The sequence below is a fragment of the Lissotriton vulgaris genome, chromosome 3_1 (genome assembly GCF_964263255.1).
Source record: "Lissotriton vulgaris chromosome 3_1, aLisVul1.2, whole genome shotgun sequence".
Taxonomy (NCBI): domain Eukaryota; kingdom Metazoa; phylum Chordata; class Amphibia; order Caudata; family Salamandridae; genus Lissotriton; species Lissotriton vulgaris.
The window spans coordinates 428,262,238-428,281,863 of NC_141689.1; the positions used below are offsets into that span (position 1 = coordinate 428,262,238).

Below are 19,626 nucleotides of genomic sequence, written 5' to 3' on the forward strand. Positions count from 1 at the left end.
ACCCAACCCCCTTCTGTGGGACTTCTCTATAAGCGAATAAAAGGCAGGGAATCAGGACGTCCCATCTACGCCGGAGCTTTTCAGGTAGTCCATGAATCATCCCTTTTAGGGTCCTGTTGAACCGCTCAACAAGCCCATTGCATTGTGGATGATAGGGTGTGGTGAACTTGTAGTTGACACCATATTCCTTCCACATAGCAGTCAAGTAGCTCGACATGAAGTTTGCACCTCTGTCCGAGACAACCTCCTTAGGGAAGCCCACTCTGGAGAACACTCCAACTAGGGCTCTTGCCACAACAGGTGCTGTAGTGGTCCTAAGGGGGATAGCTTCAGGATACCTGGTGGAATGATCCACTACCACCAGTATAAACTTGTGCCCTGATGCTGTTTGGGGTTCCATTGGACCGACAATGTCAATCCCCACTCGTTCGAAGGGCACCCCCACCACAGGCATTGGTATAAGGGGGGCCTTTGTTGTGCCACCTGACTTACCACTGGCTTGGCAAGTGACACAGGAGCGACAAAACTCCTTGGTATCCTCGTTCATGTGAGGCCAGTGAAAGTGTGAGACAAGCCTGTCCCACGTTTTCGTCTGGCCTAAGTGTCCTGCTAAGGGAATCTCGTGGGCCAAGGTAAGAAGGAAACCACGCTGAGACAAGGGGATAACCAGCCTCCTGGTCATGCCAGGCTTGGGGTCTCTTGCCTCAGTGTACAGGAGTCCATCCTCCCAGTATATCTTGTGGGTACCTGTGGCGTTCCCAGCAGCCTCAGCAGCAGCCTGCTGTCTGAGGGGTTCAAGGGAAGGGCAGTCTAACTGGTCCTTCCCCAGGTCTTCTCGTGAGGGTCCCCCTGACCCCAGAAACTCAACTTGATCAAGTTCGAGTTCTTTAGGTTCAGTTTCCCGCAATTCCTGGAGGTCAGCCTCCTCTGAGACTTGATCCTCGACCTGGGGCAAGGGGGAAGGCGATGCCTTAACCCGACTGCCCTTCTTCTTGGGAGGTGTCTGGTCCATTGTTCCAGGATCCAGCACCGGTTCAGTGGGGCATCTTCTGACCTGTGACCTAGTCACAGCAAACACGTGTGCTGGCAAGCCTAACATCTCCATGTGAGTCCTGTGCTCCACTTCTGACCATTGTGATGACTCCAAATCATTGCCCAACAAACAATCCACTGGGAGGTCTGAACTAACAACAACCTTTTTCTGGCCATTTACCCCTCCCCAGGAGAAAGCAACAATCGCCATACTATGACTGGTAGTGACGTTGCTGGCATTGGTCACCAGGAAATCTGTACCTGGCATGATCTGTCCAGGGTCCACAAAGTTAGGCGTCACCATGGTGACACTGGCACAAGTGTCCCTATAGGCCTGAGCCATTTTTCCATTTATTAAAGGCGTCTGTCGGTATTTGCCCAAAGTATTGGGACTGACATCAGGGGACATATCCACATCCCCTGTACAGACAAGGACAGCCTGAGTGAGTGTACCAACTAAGTTGTCACACCCCTCAGAACCCAAGGTTAACCCAACTAGTCCCTTGGGAGGTGCACTACTACTGCTGGCTGTACTAGGGGGCACAGGTGCCTTAGGGGCTGCAGTAGCAGGAGTCTGCCCTCCTTTCTTGGTGCACTCACTAAACCAGTGAGTTTTACGTTTTACTCTTACAGTATTGGCACCACCTTTTCGATTGGCCTTCTTGATTCTTCTTTTTCTGGGAAGCCTGACCCCCCCCCTCTTTGGGTTGTTGGGGACCTGTCGAAGACTTCTGGTCATTTTGCTCCCCTTTAGAATCTTTACCCTTCTGGTCTGCTTTCTTCTGACCACCCTGGTTCTGGCCCTGGTTTTGCTTAACCCTTGTTCTGACCCATCTGTCTGCCTTCTTTCCCAATTCTTGGGGAGAGGTCAGATTCGAGTCGACAAGGTGCTGATGCAACAACTGGTTTTGACAATTGTTTAAAATCTGTTCTCGCATGATCAAATTATACAATCCTGTGTAATCAGTAACCTTACTGCCCAGCAACCAGCCCTCCAAAGCCTTAGTGGCACAATCGACAAAATCAGACCAGTCCTGAGACTGAGTTTTCTGGGTATCCCTGAACAGCAACCTGTACTGCTCAGTGGTTAGGCCGAACCCATCAATCAGTGTGTTCTTCAGGACCTGGTAATCGTTAGCGTCCTCAGCTCTAGTAGTGAGGAGCTTATCTCTACCTTTACCTTCAAAGGAGAGCCACAAGATAGCTGCCCACTGACTCTGGGGTTGTGACACGACAAGGGAAACCCAAAAGGAATCGGACACGACAAGGGAAACCCAAAAGGAATCGCCGCCAGAACCCCCTTGTCCAGCCATCATGCTGCAACTGACTATCCCTCATACGAAGTACTAACCAGGACCAGGCACATTGAACGGCCGAACTAACCTTCTATTATTTCTCACGGAAAACGAAACTATCTGACTTTTGCCCTTATTAGTGGCTAATGCTGTGCGGAATGCCTATTATGGAGCCATTCTGAACAATTACGAGGCTTTGTGATTGTAATCAATTTCCAAGACAAACATGACATATATATTTTCTTGTCCTGATGATGATGCAAGTATTTTGTAAATTGCATCGAAACGTCGTCGACTTAAATGCACCATATGTTGATTTGATTTCTTAATTTCTTAACAACAATGGGTTGCTGTAATTGTAAACCAGTCTGTATTACCAAGGAATGAGTACAGACCGCTTTTGAGCGTTTCTACATAATTGTTTGTGTCACTTGTTTTGTCCGTGTTTCCTGTGGGTCACAGGCTGTGCCCACTTTTGTACAACTGTTTTTATACGGAGTAACTTAAAAAATTGGATAATTAAAAAAACCTGTCCGGCTGGGCAGAGGTCATATATACTATTTAGTATATGTCTATTATTTACTTTGATCCTCAATGTCTAGGGTCCCCTGTTCTGTAAAATACACTGACTCTGGGGTACGCACTGTACAGTGCAGGCCCGCTCCAAAGCAGTAATCCATTTGTGGATGTCATCCCCTTGCTTAAAGGGGGGCACTATCTTACTCAGGTGTCTAGTGTCTAAACTCCTGCTTTCCCGTGGGGGAATGCTGCCACCCGTGGGGTTTGTCCCACTCAATTCTTGCTCTCTAGCAAAGGCGAGTCTTTCTTTGGCTAGGGCAAGTTCTTCCCTTTCGATCCGCAGATTGACTTCCCGCTCTTTAGCTTCGTACACTCTCCTCTGAGGGGATGTCATCCCTCTACGCGTAGAGCCTCGAGAACCATAGGTTCGAACGGATCTATTAGAGCCTCTCGACAGAGACCTAACTCGTCCATTCCCAATGTTAAGCTGGCCTGAGAGGGGCCCCAGGGGTCTCCTAGTACCATTCTCGTGCCAGCTTAAGTTGTCCCTAGTTAGCTGGCTAACTATTACTGGACCTATGTCTGCCTCGTCCCCAGATGTCTCTGGCTCCTCGTCCTCCTCTTCACCTTCTGCGGAGAGATGGATAAGGTCAGGGTCACCTCGGGTTCCCTCGAGGGGGGGCATATTCCCTTCTGGATGAGAAGGGTCGGTGTTACCAGCCCTCCTAGCATCATAAGTCTCCAAGAGACCAATCAGAAATGGAATGGTAGGGTTTGGACCCTGTTTTAGCTTCCGAGATGTACAGATTTGTCGCATCTCTTGGAAGCTAAGTGCAGCATATCTGGAAGTGACCTGTGGAAGGTCGACTGACACAAGGGGAGACTCAGTGTTTCCTCCTTTGTCTGACATGCTGCTTCTAGTGTGGTGTAAGTGATGCACCTACCTACACTATATGTTTACCTACTGATCCCTTGCTAAGAGTTGCAGCCAAGGTGTGCTAAGCCTTGAGGAGCTACAACAGCTGGTTCAGTAGAACTCAGAGTATACTAAGCTAAGTTATATGTACCTGGAGTACTTATGCGATCTTTCACAAGATATTCTTAGGATACGCGTGGTAAAACAACAGCAAGCTCAAATCCCAACCGCTGCTCACCAATGTGAGAAGTTGGCCTGATATGCAGTGCTCACTATTCTAGTGATCACTATGCATCAGTCCAAACGACCCTTATGGTGATTGGTTGTAAGTCAACCTTAGACCAGCTATCCTAGTAGCGTGGATACGAGCAGTCTTCGGGCTAAACTCTAGAGGGCGTGTTAAGCCAGCTGTTATGCCATCACATACCCCTTGAACACCAAGTGAAAGGACACCACACAAGTGTTATGAAAATAAACAGTGTATTTATTAGAATCACAACAGCCCTGTACTCTTTATGAGGACAGGGTACTAAGCACACAACAAAACTCTTAAGAAAATACTTCAAGTGCACAATCAATACAAGTGCCCGAGGGCACGGAAAGTTTAGTGGTCCCGGGCGGACCCGATAAGGCAAGTCGGAAGCGGTAGGGACTCGGGACCCTTAAATAAGGAGGCTATGCGGGCACCGAAATGCCGAAGTTACCTAGCCCAAGGGCTGCGGCTGCACAAGTCTTTACAGACGTCGGGAGTCCTAGCTGACGAGCCAGGAGCCGGAAGGAAGGAGTTGCTGGCCGGCGACCAGTGAAGATAGTTTGTGGAGATCCAAGCCTGGATCAGAGATGGATGACACCTGAAAGCAGAGGGGACCAAGTTCGTACTACTAGTCAGTAGTCAGAGGGTACCAGGAGGGCACCGGATTGTTGTCACCTTGACTAGGTGAGTGGGCGACGCTAGGCTCTGCAGTCTCACGGACCAGGAGGCGTTGTCCGCGACCAGGATGGAGGTGCGACCTGTCCCACGAAGGTTGATGCTGTCGGCGTCTCTGGGCCCAGGATTGGGGCAACAAGCCTTGGAAAATTCAGGGCCACGTGGTGGACCTAAAATGGCGTCTTGAGTGGACCAGGAGGGTCTGGGGTGCTCCTCTCTCAGAAGGGAGCAAAGGCCAGTCTGGAGCAACCAGACCAGCAGTGTTGGTTGTCGGGTGTCGTCAAGAAGGTCACAAGCCAGCGGCTAGTAACCAGACAACGTGATGAGCGGCAAAAGCAGAAGGGCCCCACGCAGATCGTGGAGATGCTGGGAGGCTGCACTTCGGTGCTGGAGCTGCTCAGGGTCGGGGCTTCTCGGACCCCAAAGCACTCACCAGAGGATCCCTCGGCGGTCGTGCTGGTTAAGAAATCGTGCAGGTTTTGATGATGGCCGGTCCCTCGAGGTCTCGTCGCACCCACGGATCTCAGCTGAGCTGACGATGTGGGTAGAGGTCAGAGGTGCCAGGGAAGCCGGTTCTCGTCGAGCTGGGCAGTCGGATTCCTGAGGAAGGACTTGCAGCAAACCGCAGAGTTCTTAGATGGTGCCTGCGGATGCAGGGTGACTACTCCTTAGCCACAAGGGAGAAATCTTGAGAAGAGTCTTGAATGTCCTTTCGTAGAAAGTAGTTCTTGATTCAAAGATGATCTAATTTGGAAGGGTCCCCGCTCCTGCCTTTATCCTAAAGAAAGGGGTGGGTACGTGACTGGGTCCTGCCCTAGGGGTGGGACCAGAAAGGGGGGTGGTTACACCACTCTCCCATGTCGGACTTTCCCCAGGTCAGGGGCTGGGGTGCCCCTGGAACTGGTTCTAGCCGGCAGATGCGTAATGAGCACCGGGGTGCCACTCCGCAGTCACCTTCCTGTAAAGCCCTGCCTACCCAGGATACACAAAACCCTGTCTGGGATGGTGCGAGCACCGCCCCGGACAAGAGACCCTTTGTCCAAGCTCTCCTCGCTGGAAGGTCTCCCAGCAGCAGGAGGTCAGACTCGTGTCTGTGGTGGCAGCATCCATTTTGTGGAGCTGAGGCTTCAGTTAACTTTAACTGGGGTTCACAGTTACGTACATGTCGTGTTCCTCTAGAAGGGTGGAATGCTAACCGCATCGCCAGCAATGGTGAGGGGTCAGTATCCCGATTCGTATGACACCTTACTCGACATGTCTTGATAACGCGATTCCGAAGTTAGCGATATATGGTACGCGTTATCATGGAACAGCCATTGGGACTTGGTTCCGCAAGCTGCAACCGGGCTCCGCTCGTGCCAGAGCCCAATTCACACGATTCCACGCACTCTGCCTTCAGGATTGTCAAGGCCTGCCATAGGAGTGACTGATAGGAACTCGGGTGCCCATTTGAGGGTTAGATATAGGTATACTATATCTAAAGCAAAGGGCGAGTACGCCACCTTGCCCCAGCTGTCGTGCAGCCAGTTGTGTCAGATTTAGATGGCCATCCAGGGGTGGCATAATACATGCTTCAGCCCCTGGTAGGCCCTGGGTACACCGATGCCCTGAGTGACAGGGTCTGACAAGGTGGCCCAGTTCCAATTGGGTAATGCACCTAAGGTACACCTGTCAATTTAGCGAGAGAACAGCTAGGCTGTGGGTCTGATTGGCAGGCCCACAGCCAGAGGAAGTCGTAAACCAGTGAAACAAAAGCAAAAAGTCTGGGTGATCAGAGGATTGCAGACCATACTCTCCTACAGATGCTTTCCTCCTTGACGCTGAGCACCTTTTCGACATCGATGACCGCCATCTCGACGTCGAAGATCGCCGTCTCGACGTCGCCGAACGTCTTCTCGACTTCGATGATCGCCGTCTCGACGTCGACGAACGTCTTCTCAGCGTCAAGGATCGCCTTCTCGACGTCGATGATCTCCTTCTCGACGTCGAACGTCGAGTCGACGTCGATGGTGAACGACTGTGACGCCTCCTTGAACCCTCTCGACGTCGATGATGGCTCGACGACGAAGCAGTCCTCGACGTTGACCTCATCGGGGGTCTCGACGTCAATCCCCTCGACGTTGAACGTCGACGTCGCTTCGACCCAGAGCCCTGGGGAGACGGGGAGCAAACCGTGGGCATTCCTCTCGATGCCGATGTCGAGGCTATCAACGCTGAAGGAGACTGTGGCGTTTTCTGGCCGACTTCTTACTGGGGAGCCCCCCAGAGGCCGCACACATGAAAATAGGAAAAGACCTCTAAGGATTACTTTGTGCAGGAAGGTTTGTTCTCTTCCCTGGTACATGTTTTGTTGTATATGAATTTAGGACCCTAGTGTAATTTTCCCGATTCATGCCGATATATAGGTATAAATCACCCTATCCTTATATAGGCATCGAAATCATAACCATATTTAGACGTAGCCCATGCAGTCCACATACGGCATGGCTACTTCCACTAGTTCCGAAAATCCACAACGATTTCTTGGAAAAATCTGCCTTCAGCAGTCAGGGACTTCCCCTTGCTTAAATATTAATTTATCCAAGAAATCATGGAGTTTTCAAAGAACTGAGTCTTTGATGACGTTATTATGGCCAACCTTACGTCAATCTAGGCACCTTTAAGGTATAAATATGCCCACTTTTGCCCAGGCAAACACACAGTGGTTTGGAGCAGTTCGACTATCTACTTGCCTGACGCATCTCGCCGCAGCAAGTGCCGAAGGAAGCTGACCCTCCAGCAGAGGCACTGAGAGAGACGCTGTCTTTTCTCTTGCCGAGAAATCAAGCTCCAGTGTTTCCAGGCTACCCTTGCAGGTTGCTGGGAAATCGAGTCCTGAGAAAGAGATACAAGACCTCCTTCATTTTAAAACCAAGGTACGGAGCTGATTAGACCCTTAGAGAATTCTTGGATAGATTCTTGGCAAAAAATACTAAACTACACCTCACTTACTTCTCCCCTCGTACTAGACCTAGGTTAGGTCATTCGGGGTAGGCGTAATTTTGAAACAGCAGTTGAGTACTTTTGGCCTTTATTTATTAATGTATGTATTCTATGTATTTCATGGCTTAGAAAACATATCATGCTTTTACAGTATTATTTTATAATACTCTTCATACTGTACGCATTGTACTTTGCAACCAGTATTACGATTGTAGCAGTTCATTTCTTCTGCATGAGAAAGAAGACTGTTCAATAAATCCTTTTTATTGAAAACGCCTGTATCTCTATTTCTCTGCACCTCTGGTGAAACGAAGCATGCACAATTGACTGAGTAAAATAACTATCTATTGTTTCTGAGACTCTAGAGATACATTTCTTATTCTTGGGAAACAAAGTTGTCAAGTTTATGCGGTTATCAGAAACTAATCCCTTCTTGTGTATTCAAGAAAGTTTCTAGTGATCTCTGAGCTAGCTGGCACTCTCAATTAAGTCTAATATATTCGATAGAGACATAGTCGACCTTAGTCCAACGTCTAATCTATAGTATATGTTATTCCAATGCGCAGAGCCTATTGGGAATATAGGAACTACACTACAGTTTCATATGATAGTTTATTTCATTACCTTCTTTCCTTTGTTTGTATTCTGTGCTCAGTTGATTTGGTTTCATCACTGAGCTGTTTTATTTGACTGTCCTCTGGGTGGTTCAGGCTTCCTGATACTGCTGGGACTCACTACTGCTATTGCCTCCGAAGTACCAGATGAGTACAAATTGCCTTCCCTTCCTTTGTATGCTTTCCTGTGCATTACACCTGGGCCATGTAGAAACTGTGCCATGGCAATTCAAGGCAAATTGCAATAAATTCTCACATGGAGATGTTAAGCAAACACTGCAACAATTTCCTAATTGCAACACCAATAATGTTATCCATGCTGCATGGTTGTCCTGCGATGTGTTGTGAATAGGCCAGACAAGGCAAAATATATAAACTAGACTGTGCCATCACCATAGCAGAATAACATGTAAAGTAATGACTGCACCCTTTAATCCAATAATTTGTAGATAAAAATCGTATAGAGAATGAAATACATTGTCAGGTAACAGAAGTCATAATAATCTGTGAGGGGCTGTAATACTGCTGCTTAAAAACGATGGATTTAGGCCCAGATTTTGTATTAGGGTGAATGTATGACACTGTTCTGCATTCTGTCCATCAACTGTTGTTTTTGCATTTGTCACCCCGAGTGGGACGGGTATGCTCAGATATGAGTCCTGTGCTCTCCATGCCACTCAAATCAAGCTATCCTGGCTGATGAGGGCTGAAAGTCCGAAACCGGTCCTAGGATGCTTTTTTCCAGTCCGGGGAGGACCTGGCTTGGCAGTTCGGGCTGGACTGTTCCCATGGGGCGCAGGGTCAAGACTGATTTGCATTTGGCTGGGTTCAAACTGGAATGGCATGGTGAGCAAAAAAACGATGGATTTAGGCCCAGATCTTTGTACTGGGGTGAATGTATGACATTGTTCTGCATTCTGTCCATCAACTGTTGTTTTTGCATTTGTCACTCCAAGTGGGACGGGTATGCTCAGAAGGAGTCCTGGCTCTCCATGCTACTCGAATCAAGCTATCCTGGCTGATGAGGGATGAAAGCCCGAAACCGGTCCTAGGATGCTTGTTTCCAGTCCAGGGAGGACCTGGCTTGGCAGTTCGGGCTGGACTGTTCCAATGGGGCACAGGGTCAAGACTGATTTGCATGTGGCTGGGTTCAAACTGTAATGGCATGGTGAACAAAAAAACGATGGATTTAGGCCCAGATCTTTGTACTGGGGTGAATGTATGACATTATTCTGCATTCTGTCCATCAACTGTTGTTTTTGCATTTGTCACCACAAGTGGGACGGGTATTCTCAGACGTGATTGCCATGCTCTCCATGCACTGAAATCAAGCTATCCTGGCTGATGAGGGCTGAAAGCCCGAAACCGGTCCAAGGATGCTTGTTTCCAGTCCTGGGAGGACCTGGCTTGGCAGTTCGGGCTGGACTGTTCCCATGGGGCACGGGGTCAAGACTGATTTGTATATGGATTGGTTCAAACTGGAATGGCATGGTGAGCAAAACAACAATGGATTTAGGCCCAGATCTCTGTACTGGGGTGAATGTATGATATTGTTCTGCATTCTGTCCATCAACTGTTGTTTTTGCTTAACTAGGAGGCAGTGATATTCAATTTCTACTTAACAAGACAGAACCTGAATACAATGGACGAATAGAATAACATTTCCTCCCCTCTTTCCACTGCCTTTTTTCCACTGTTTCTCTGATACTGTGCTCGGATCATCTGATCTTTAGCTTACTATGGCTGATGCACGATTGTTTGTTTACTAAAATCTGTCTATAGATGTGAATCACTGTGTCAAAAAACGGTCTATAATTAAAAGGTTATGTTTATTTTGGTGGGTACCTTAGATTCTGCCTATAAATATCTACTATCTACTCGGTGTCATTGTCTATGTGTGTCTTAGTAGGCTCTGTCAAAGGCTCATATGCCTAGTTTCGTAGCATATGGCAATATTGTTTTATCATAATATTTGCCTTCCATATGAAGTTTTTTTCACTGTGAAATACTCCATATATTTTTTCATCGGAAGTTATAACTAGATGTTATGGGCCTTATTTATGAGCCCTCTATGCTGCCGTTGCGTCACTTTTTGTGACGTCGCAGCAGCGTAAAATATGCGTCACACTGCACCATATATTTATAAAGCAACACATCTACACAGATGTGTCACTTTGTAAACCCCTGTGCTACTTTATACCTGCATCAGGTATAATGTATGCAGGGTGGGCATTACCCTGCAAAAAGGCTTGTAGTATTGGCGCAGTGAAATCAATAAGATTACACTATTTCACTTCTAGGACGTCACTGCGTCAAATTCTTATGCGTCCTTCTCAGCAGGCGTATGGAGACACCTAGGCCCTTTCATATGGAGCTTGCCCTATGTGAAAGGAAACATTGCTGGAGTTGCACCTGTTTTACACACACCCCAGCAATTTACCACTTTTGCGCCTACTGATACGTCAGGAATATTGACATACCTGCAAATCCTTGATACATGGAGCGCCGTACAGTAAATACGGCGCATCCATGGTGTCGCAAGGAGGGCGCACTGAAAAGTGTTGCATCGCTGTTTTCACGCAGCAATATGACACTTTTCATAAATGAGGCCCTATGTGTTTTCATGAGGTTGGCGGGATGAGCAAGGTTTCTCCCCTTAAGATAACCATCTTCACTGAGGCACAAATAGTCTTTTTTATATAATTTGTTTACATTTCGCCCTTTTTTCCATAAATATTTTGAATCTCTTTCTGAGTATCACAAATTTTTGCAACTTTTGATGTGCTGAATACCAGGGGGGGGGGCATCTTTCATTTTCCAATCGGGGCGGCCCCTGCGCACACAACATTTTTGTTGCAGGCCATGCTCTTTCATTGAGATTTCGCTGTGGCTTGCCAGTGGAAACTTTCCTTGAAGCAGCTCTTCTTTTCACCACACAATGCCTTTCTAATCCCCGACTTCCTATCTACTCTGTGATATATTCACACTATTCATCCGTTAGAGTCATTTTATCTTTTTCATTTAATCTGGCTTCATAGGCGCTGTGACCTAAGAAAGCAGGAGCTGTGTTAAGGCTCCAGGGACATTTTTAATTAAGGTTTTCATGGAGGTTTTTAATCTATTTTGCTTCTTTACACATGTACTTGTGGCTCTCCTACCTCTGATTTGTACTTGACGGTCCCCGCATGTTAGGGCGGGGCTGCCTTTTTTGGTTAGCGGTCTAGTTGTTGGACGCTTTCAACTATTAATGAGTTTGCTGACGCGTCTGAGCATCGGGCGCACCGCTGACATGCCATAGGCCAGCAAGCCTGCTCCCATCCACGTCTGACCGGGGCCAGGGTCCACAATCCCTGTCCGTTTCTCTACAGGTAAACTCTTCATCACTTCGGACCACCTCCTACAATTAAGGGGGGCCATTAATGACAAATGCTTACATTCCATCTCTCTAACACGTAACAATTCCTTTTGTTCCCATTGTTCCTTTAAGCTCTCTCCGTTCCTTAAACCCCAGGTCGCTACGCAGAATTGGGAACCTTACAAAATGTTTCTGTTATACTGTAGGTTGCTGCCCAAACACTCAACAGAAATTTCTACACTATTAAAGGAGGAACTCCCGAATGCTCTGTTTCTAACCGAAGCGTGGCTCAACATTGAGTCGGACCCTGACCTCGTACAATCCCTACCCCTAGCTACCATATTCAGAGAAAAGATCGCAAACTGTCATATTACAGCAGACCCCCTACCTGACTGCCAGAACCTCTCCTTTGCAATAGGATTATCACCTATTCACACATTCTCAGGCATTTTAATTTATCTTCCACCTGGAGCCCATGGACAATTTCTTTTACTTCTTTGCGAAATGTAGCCAATCTAGCCAGCTCCCCCTCCAACTTTACGATATTAGGGGATCTCAATCTTCATTTAGTTGACCCTGTAAACTCAGTAGCCTCTTAGTTAGTTTAAATCTGGCAGCATCTCAGTTCAAACAAAAAGTTATTGGTTCCACTCACTCCAAAGGCCACCTACTTGACCCAATCTTTTCTAATACTGACAAATTATCAGTGGGGGTTCCTATCCCCATGCCTTGGTTAGACCACTTCCTGATTCCGTTTTCCTGGCGCACCTCGCGCCCTCCTCCCTCCTCCGGTACGGTAAGTAGCCAAGAACGCATATGGTCTAAACTCCCGTTCGAACAGTGGGTCTCAGTTCTTGAAAACACCTGGCCCATCCTTGAACCTGACCCTATTGCTGCTAACGACAAATTTAACAAGTGGATTGAGTCCTCTTTGGACTGTGTTCTTCCCCAAAAACTTTATTCGGAAAAAAGTCGAGACCAATATATCTCTGTGGTACTCCCCCAAGCTCCGTGAACTAAAACTAGTCTGTAAAAGATTTGAAAGAATATGGAGAAGGAATTATTTTGCATCAAACTAATGGAAATATAGGGATGCTATTAAAGTCTATCAAGCGGAAATCAAATCTGTGCAAGGCACATATTATGAAGGAAAAATCAGTGTCCAACTCCCCACGGGAAATCTTCTGCATCGCAAAATATCTTATTAAACATTCCATCCCACCAGTTCCCACTGAGGGTGTCCTCGCTCGCAGTAACAAATTGGCAGAATTCTTCCACAATAAAATTCAAGCTACATACACTCCCTTTTCTCATGTGGCTGGCCGACAACGATTCGTTGCCTTTGGAGACTGCCTCGCATAGCTCTGAGAATCTTCTTGAGGAAATCCCTTTGATGGACCTCAAGTCCTTAGAAGACGTCTCGGCCCTTGTAAAATCAGGTTCTCCCAGAGACTCACTTCCCCCTCATTCTCTGAATGAAGCAGCAGGAACAGTCTTCTTAGTGATATTGGATTTGATCAGTTCCTCTATCTCTACTGGAGTAGTCCCCCCACGGTCGAATTGTGCTATGGTGAAAGCGCTACTAAAACAACCTAATATCAAATCTGATCTCCTGGGGAATTACCGCCCTATTTCCCTCCTCCCGGGGATCAGCAAGATTCTTGAAAAACACGTTAACTCAGCCCTCTCTTCACATTCGTGGAGTCTCACACTCACAATCTCCTTCACCCCTCCCAGACTGGCTTTCAGCCCCAACAGGGGAAATAAACTGCTCTTTTAGCAGTAGTTGAAGAGTCCAGGAAAATTCTCGATGGTCGAGGCACAGCAGCTATTATCCTTTTAGACCTTAGTGCTGCTTTTGATACTGTCAACCACCACACCCTGACTCTCAGACTCAGGAATCTTGGAGTGGCTGGTGGCGCTATTACTTGGTTGCAGTCCTTCTGGAAGATAGGTCCTTTCAGGTCTTTGAAGGAGATAACATCTCAAAACGTATGTCTCTCAGCTGCGGTGTCCCGCAGGGATTTTCCCAGAGTCCCACCCTGTTCAATGTATATATCAGCCCACAAGCCAGTCCTTCCTTTTGGCGTTAAGATAATAACATACGCTGATGATACGCAATAAGTCACAGCCTTAAACCATTCAGAGAATTCTTCTCCTTGCCTGTAAAAGGTGGCCAAATGGATGGAGCTTTCATGTCTTCTTTTTTTTTTTTTTTTCCGAAAACCTTTATTCATAAAAAAGGAGGTACATGCGCAGATCCACAACCATCATGGCCGGCCGCAAAAGCAGTCAATGAAACAGGAGAAATCAGAGCAAATCAGTAAACAGGATATAACAAAGGATATAAGAAGTGGTCGTGGGACTCGAAAACAGGATATGAGGTTTTCATTTTAAAAGTTTAGAAGAGAGTAGGGGCTGCAACAACAAGGACATCACACCTCAAAGGATAGAAGCACCAAGGAGACGAAAGGGAGTCCACCCCAAGTAGTATCGGAGACAGGCAATGACACAAGCATCTATGCAATCCAGGCAGCCACGGCGACGATATTGGACAGTAAACCATAGTACAATAATCCACATTTCTAAAATCACCCCAGAGAGCCTACCCCCCCAAGAATAGAAAAACAGAGGCTCATCAAAAAGCCGGAGAAAAGAAAGAAAGGTGCGAGACCAAGGGACAGCCAACTCTACTAAAGAGGAAAGAACCCTCCCAAAGACGGAAAAGAGCGATAGGGACCATAGAACAAAACAAACTAAAATAACAAACCCCCCCATACCCGCCACCCTGCACCCCTGCAATGGCTACGGCCTAACCCACTAACAGCGTGCCTGTCGCCCCGAAACTGCCCCACAGAAGGGAAAATATAATCAAGTGTTTAACCAGTTTAGGCTTTTTTGTCTCTCGTAGGCTCTCAATTTGTGTCTTGGCAATTTGTAAGTATGTTTATATTGGTGATGGCCACTTGAGCCACACTATATATGAATAAACACACATGTACATTATTTTTCAACAACCCTCCCCGTTTTCTGTTTATAATCTCCAAGATCTTATCGACCCATCAACTGTTTAACATGCCCATAGATTTCTTTTGCTGAAGAAAAACTGTGGTGTACAGAACTGACAACATTTTGCATTGCCTCTTTTAACATTTTGATTTACACCTACATATGTACTCCATCCAGGCCTGGAGGAATTTCTCATCTGTCATTAAGTCTTAACTCCTACGATTGGACTGTCTGCGCAGGTTTGTCTGTCCTGAAGAAGACCCTACATGATGCCTCTTAAATAATGCTCTCTCCAGGGACAAAACATTGATGCTCTAGTTGATCAAGTCCAGAGTCACTGTGACCCCAGAATAATTGATAAAGCCTATAAGGGTTATTGCTGAACTTAAGTAACCTTACTTGGATGGAGACCTTGTTTTACATGTATAATTTATGTACCAATGTAATGTATGTTAGTTTTTTTATTGTCACAAAATCAAGTCACACTGTATGTTCTCTTCTAATGTTTGTTTTGCCTCTTTATGTATGACAGTCCCATTTTTCAAATGAAACACATATATGAATATATTGGCTGGAATTTTTTGTGGTGTGACTAGATCAACATTTAGGCTAACCAATAGTTGCTGTCTATTTTTCAAGTATCAGTTAGTAAAACCAATTGCTGAACCTAACAGAACATATTGTAGTCTATATCGTATTCACCCAGGTTCAGAGGGACACAGTATTACCCCATTAACCTTATTGTGTCATCTTATATCAGGCACCTCTCACCTGAGATCCTCGAGAGGGATCAGGTGCTCCTAAGCCATCTAGGTACGCAGCTGTTGAATGGGGTACCGGAACCAAGAATGGACATACCTACAGAAGTTGCTGTGTGCTTGGCGTGGCAGACAAAGAGTGGTAGAACTGAGTTAACAATGGCTTACTCACCACTGATAACTCTTCAATACAACCTATTTCTACCTCTGACCCAGGAGAAAACGGTTCCGACCTCCCTGTGTAAACTATATCTTTTCAACTGGGCCACCTATACAGAGAAGGATTCTTCTTATCACTAGGACAATACAGAGAAGCTGCCATACTGCTGACCTTAATGTTTTTATGCACTTTAGGTTAAAAAACACAGCATACTCTAAAATGGTAAATTATTCCCTAGAACCCTTGGAATGTAAACCGCTGACACATATCATAAACTCAATAGACCACTGACACTGGGCCACTAAATTATACAAGCTGCTAGGGGAGACACAGGAGTGCACCACTCTATATGTCAAGGAGAATTAGGAGGGCAAACTGGACATGGTTCTTGATGATAAAACCTGGAGGTTCTGCACACAAATCACCAGCCTCCATGAATTACAAACATAAGATGTTACATTTTAAATATTTTCATCACTAATTCAATTATAGTTATCTTTCCGAGATTTGTAGTCATCTCATTACGATGATTGAATTAGTCCAAAAGAAAGTAAGAATAGGTACGGTGTATCAGTATCTCCCTTCTCCCTCTCGGATGATCTCGATGCGCAGGATACTAAGTGGGAGGTTAGATTTGGTAAGATCGGGATCGATACTAGGTTTGCTGTAGAATTAGCAAATCAAATTTATTTTTTGGTAGTTTACAGACGCAATGCTATATGGCGATGTTTGATTTGTATTATACACCTGCGAAGATAGCAAAGTGTGGGGGACGGAAGGGTGATAGTTGTGCCAGGTGCGGGTTCCAAGCGGCTGATGCAGTCCACATGTTTTATCGATGTCCTAGGTTAGGAGAATTCCTACAAGAAGTAGAGCATTTTATTAATGTAGTCTTAAAGATTCCAGTCCAAATCTCCCCGGAATTCGTGATAATGGGGTGTGACTGTACTGGGTCGGCAGGGCGATCTAGGCATACTGTTGCTTTTCTTTTTCTTGCAATGTCCATGATCCGACTTTGTATTACATCTCAATGGATCAGTCCAGAAACTCCGACTTTTTTCAATTGGAGAGCTAGGATGCTTGCACTGTATAACCTGGAGGCTCCTGTTTATCTTTTAAGGGGGAAAAAAGAGTCGGGAGCTGGGAACCAGAATATGTTCCCCCATCAAGGAGTGGTCTACTGGTTGAAGGACACACTGGGGTTTGACTAAATATATCGCTGTACAGATATGTCCTATGCTTTTGTCTATTTTCGTTTCTTTTTTGTCTAGTCTACCTGGCTTCTAAAAATACTGTATACGTTTTAATCTATCAACTCGTGTAAGTTTTTCGGGTCGGATCGTTCTTTTGTGTATTCTAAATTATCTTTAGTTTGTTACTGGCTAATTCTATTCTTTTTTTGTATATAATGCTTGTCATGACTTGTCTTAATTGTCAATAAAAAATAAAAAAACAGTTAAAAAAAGGGATCTATCATTGATCACACCTTTGAGTAACTAGCAGTAACTGGCTTCTTGAGAATGTGAGATCAGTCCCTAATTTGTTGCAACGGTCTTTCTGCTGGTTAAGCAGAAAGTGGCAAAAGTATTGTAAAAAGTCCCACTAGTTTGAATAAATTTGAATTAAAATAAATGGATGGATGTAATGACGGATCAGAAACCTAAGGAAATATGCCGCCATTGTACTCCCACCCAAAAGGCATATGTGGTCCACTCTGGAACTATCTGCTGAGTGCCTGCTCCCGGACCCCTCCCCGATCGGAGCACTTCACCCCAGACCATGACTGCTGATGAGTTTCTGGAACTGCTGATGGAACCTACTGGTGGGGTGGGGCCTGTTTCACTCTGGACTGTTTGATACTTGTGTAATAAGCTTTACAACATGAGACGACTTAGACCAAATGCAGTTTGAGGGGCAAACTTGCCCACCCGTAACAGTTACGGGATATAAAGGACGCCGCAGGCTGATTACATTGAAGCAGTAACCTATACAAATTGCATAACATAGAGACACACAGCACCAACAAGCTGGAAAAAGACTGGTTGTATATGATTGCTATATTGTTAATCGTTGTGTACATCGCATCACTTCAATCAAATAATATATATTTTTGGTTATGGTATGAAATTGGCAGAGTTAACTAGAATGTGTATGATATTTTTACACATTTAAACATAGTTGTACCAGGGATGCTGTCTTTCATTTCTTTCCATGAATTCACGGTGAATTCGAATGTGAATTTTAAATGGAGAAGATAATGTATTCATTGGACCTACCATTGTATGTATGTGAAGTGTATTGACTTGATGGTTTGATGAGGAATCTTTATGTACGATCTATAATGATTTGTGCTTTGAATTGATGTGGTATTTTCAAGCCATATATGCTCCTCTTGTGAATAAAATCAACAAAAAAGATTTAAAAAATAACATAGTTGTACCAGAGGAAGCTGGTATGACAAAGAAGTAAACTTCAAAAATGTTATCCATTTTTTACATTATTTTAAAAGGTTCAAAATGTAATGAAAACAGTTTATAGCTATATGTATTAACAAGCGCATGAATGTATTGATCTTACGGGACAGCAGTTTAAAACTAGGCCAAAGAGCTTCACACCACAGCTTCCAGCAGGTTTCTAAGGTTACCTGTCATCCACATCCAGAGCCTGCAGGTTGCACTCCGGGACTCTTGCCAGCTCACATATTATGTCACTGAAACCCGCCGCAGCGGCAATGTGCAAGCAGGTCTTCCCATTCTCATCGTCATAGTTGATTATGGATTGACCTTGATCATGGTCTAAAATGATGGAGCACAACAGTCTATTTCCACTCTGAAAAGACGGATAGAAGAACTGTAGATATTATTTCTGTTAAACTTTATGAATTGTGCATTATGAGTAGAAACCATTTGTAAAATACAGCAAACAGCTAACATTTCCAATATCAACCCATTTAGTGTAGCCCTATAGGTGTAGGTACACAAGCAATCATTAATACATAACGTATGCATGGAGACAACATAAGCCCAGGTTTGTTGAGGAGACATTATTTCTATTAAAGACACCAATGGAGAGGGATATATAATTAATTACAAAAATTCTCTTTCAGAAAGTAGAAAGGCGTGAGGGGACTCTCCGACCTTGAAATACCAATCCCAAAATAAACTAACTGCTAAGGGATCACATATTTGCATAAAGCACCTGAGTTAGAATTAACTCCACTGGAACTTCCATTATGAGCAAGTGGAAACGAGATTTCAATTGAACCATTGCACATGAGAAATGGTCAATGATTTGGTGTAGACCAGTGTTCACTGATTTGCAGTAGACCAGAGTGGGTCTCCAATATGCAGACATTTTATGAAAAGCAGTTACAAATTGTATCACAAATGGCACCTTTTCACTTGGTTGACTAGTAGTAATGAACTCTGGTATGCTTCCGATGTGCCGAAAGGAGTCTTCTGAGAATGGAAATTTCTTCGACAGAAGACTGCCTCACCTCTCACTTTGAAGAGCACAATATTTCATTGTGGGTGGCCTTCAAAACTTTCCACCTTTACACTAATGAAACAGTTACTTATTCTATAACATCACCAGTTTCTTGGGACCTCAACCTCATGACCTCCAGATATTGAAAACCACCCCCACCCCTAAAAACTTAGTATGTAATGTAGGCTTTCTATTGGACAACTGGATTTTCCTCACTTCACAAGTTAGTAACCTTGCTTCTACATGTATATTTCATCTTAAGAATTGAGCAAGATCATCTGTCTTTTTCTTCTGCCTAATCAAGTAACTGTTATTTAAGCAATGATATAATCTCTCTTCGACTATTGCAATATAAGATTGTAAGAAAGTGGATTATTATTTAGGGTGGGCAGTTGCCCACCTCAAGGAATAATACTATTAAGTGGGTAAACCCCAAAGTCATTAAATGATTCCGAGCTCGCGCCCCTGGTAACTTTGGCATAGAGCAGACAGGCTTAATTTTAGACAATGTGTAAAGTATTTATGCAGTACCAAAATAGTAATACATTAAAAAGAAAATCAAACAAAACAAA

The 19,626-nt window shown here is 45.1% G+C and overlaps 1 protein-coding gene across 1 annotated transcript in view; it reads right to left on the reverse strand.

Annotated features, from left to right (window-relative positions):
• ANKRD55 (ankyrin repeat domain 55) overlaps positions 1-19,626 on the reverse strand; it is a 1,082,889-nt gene that overhangs the window by 420,812 nt on the left and 642,451 nt on the right. Inside the window, exon 7 of the mRNA XM_086960649.1 lies at positions 18,213-18,397. Within this exon, the coding sequence (XP_086816775.1) occupies positions 18,213-18,397 (185 nt within the window). The remainder of the gene's footprint in view (positions 1-18,212; positions 18,398-19,626) is intronic.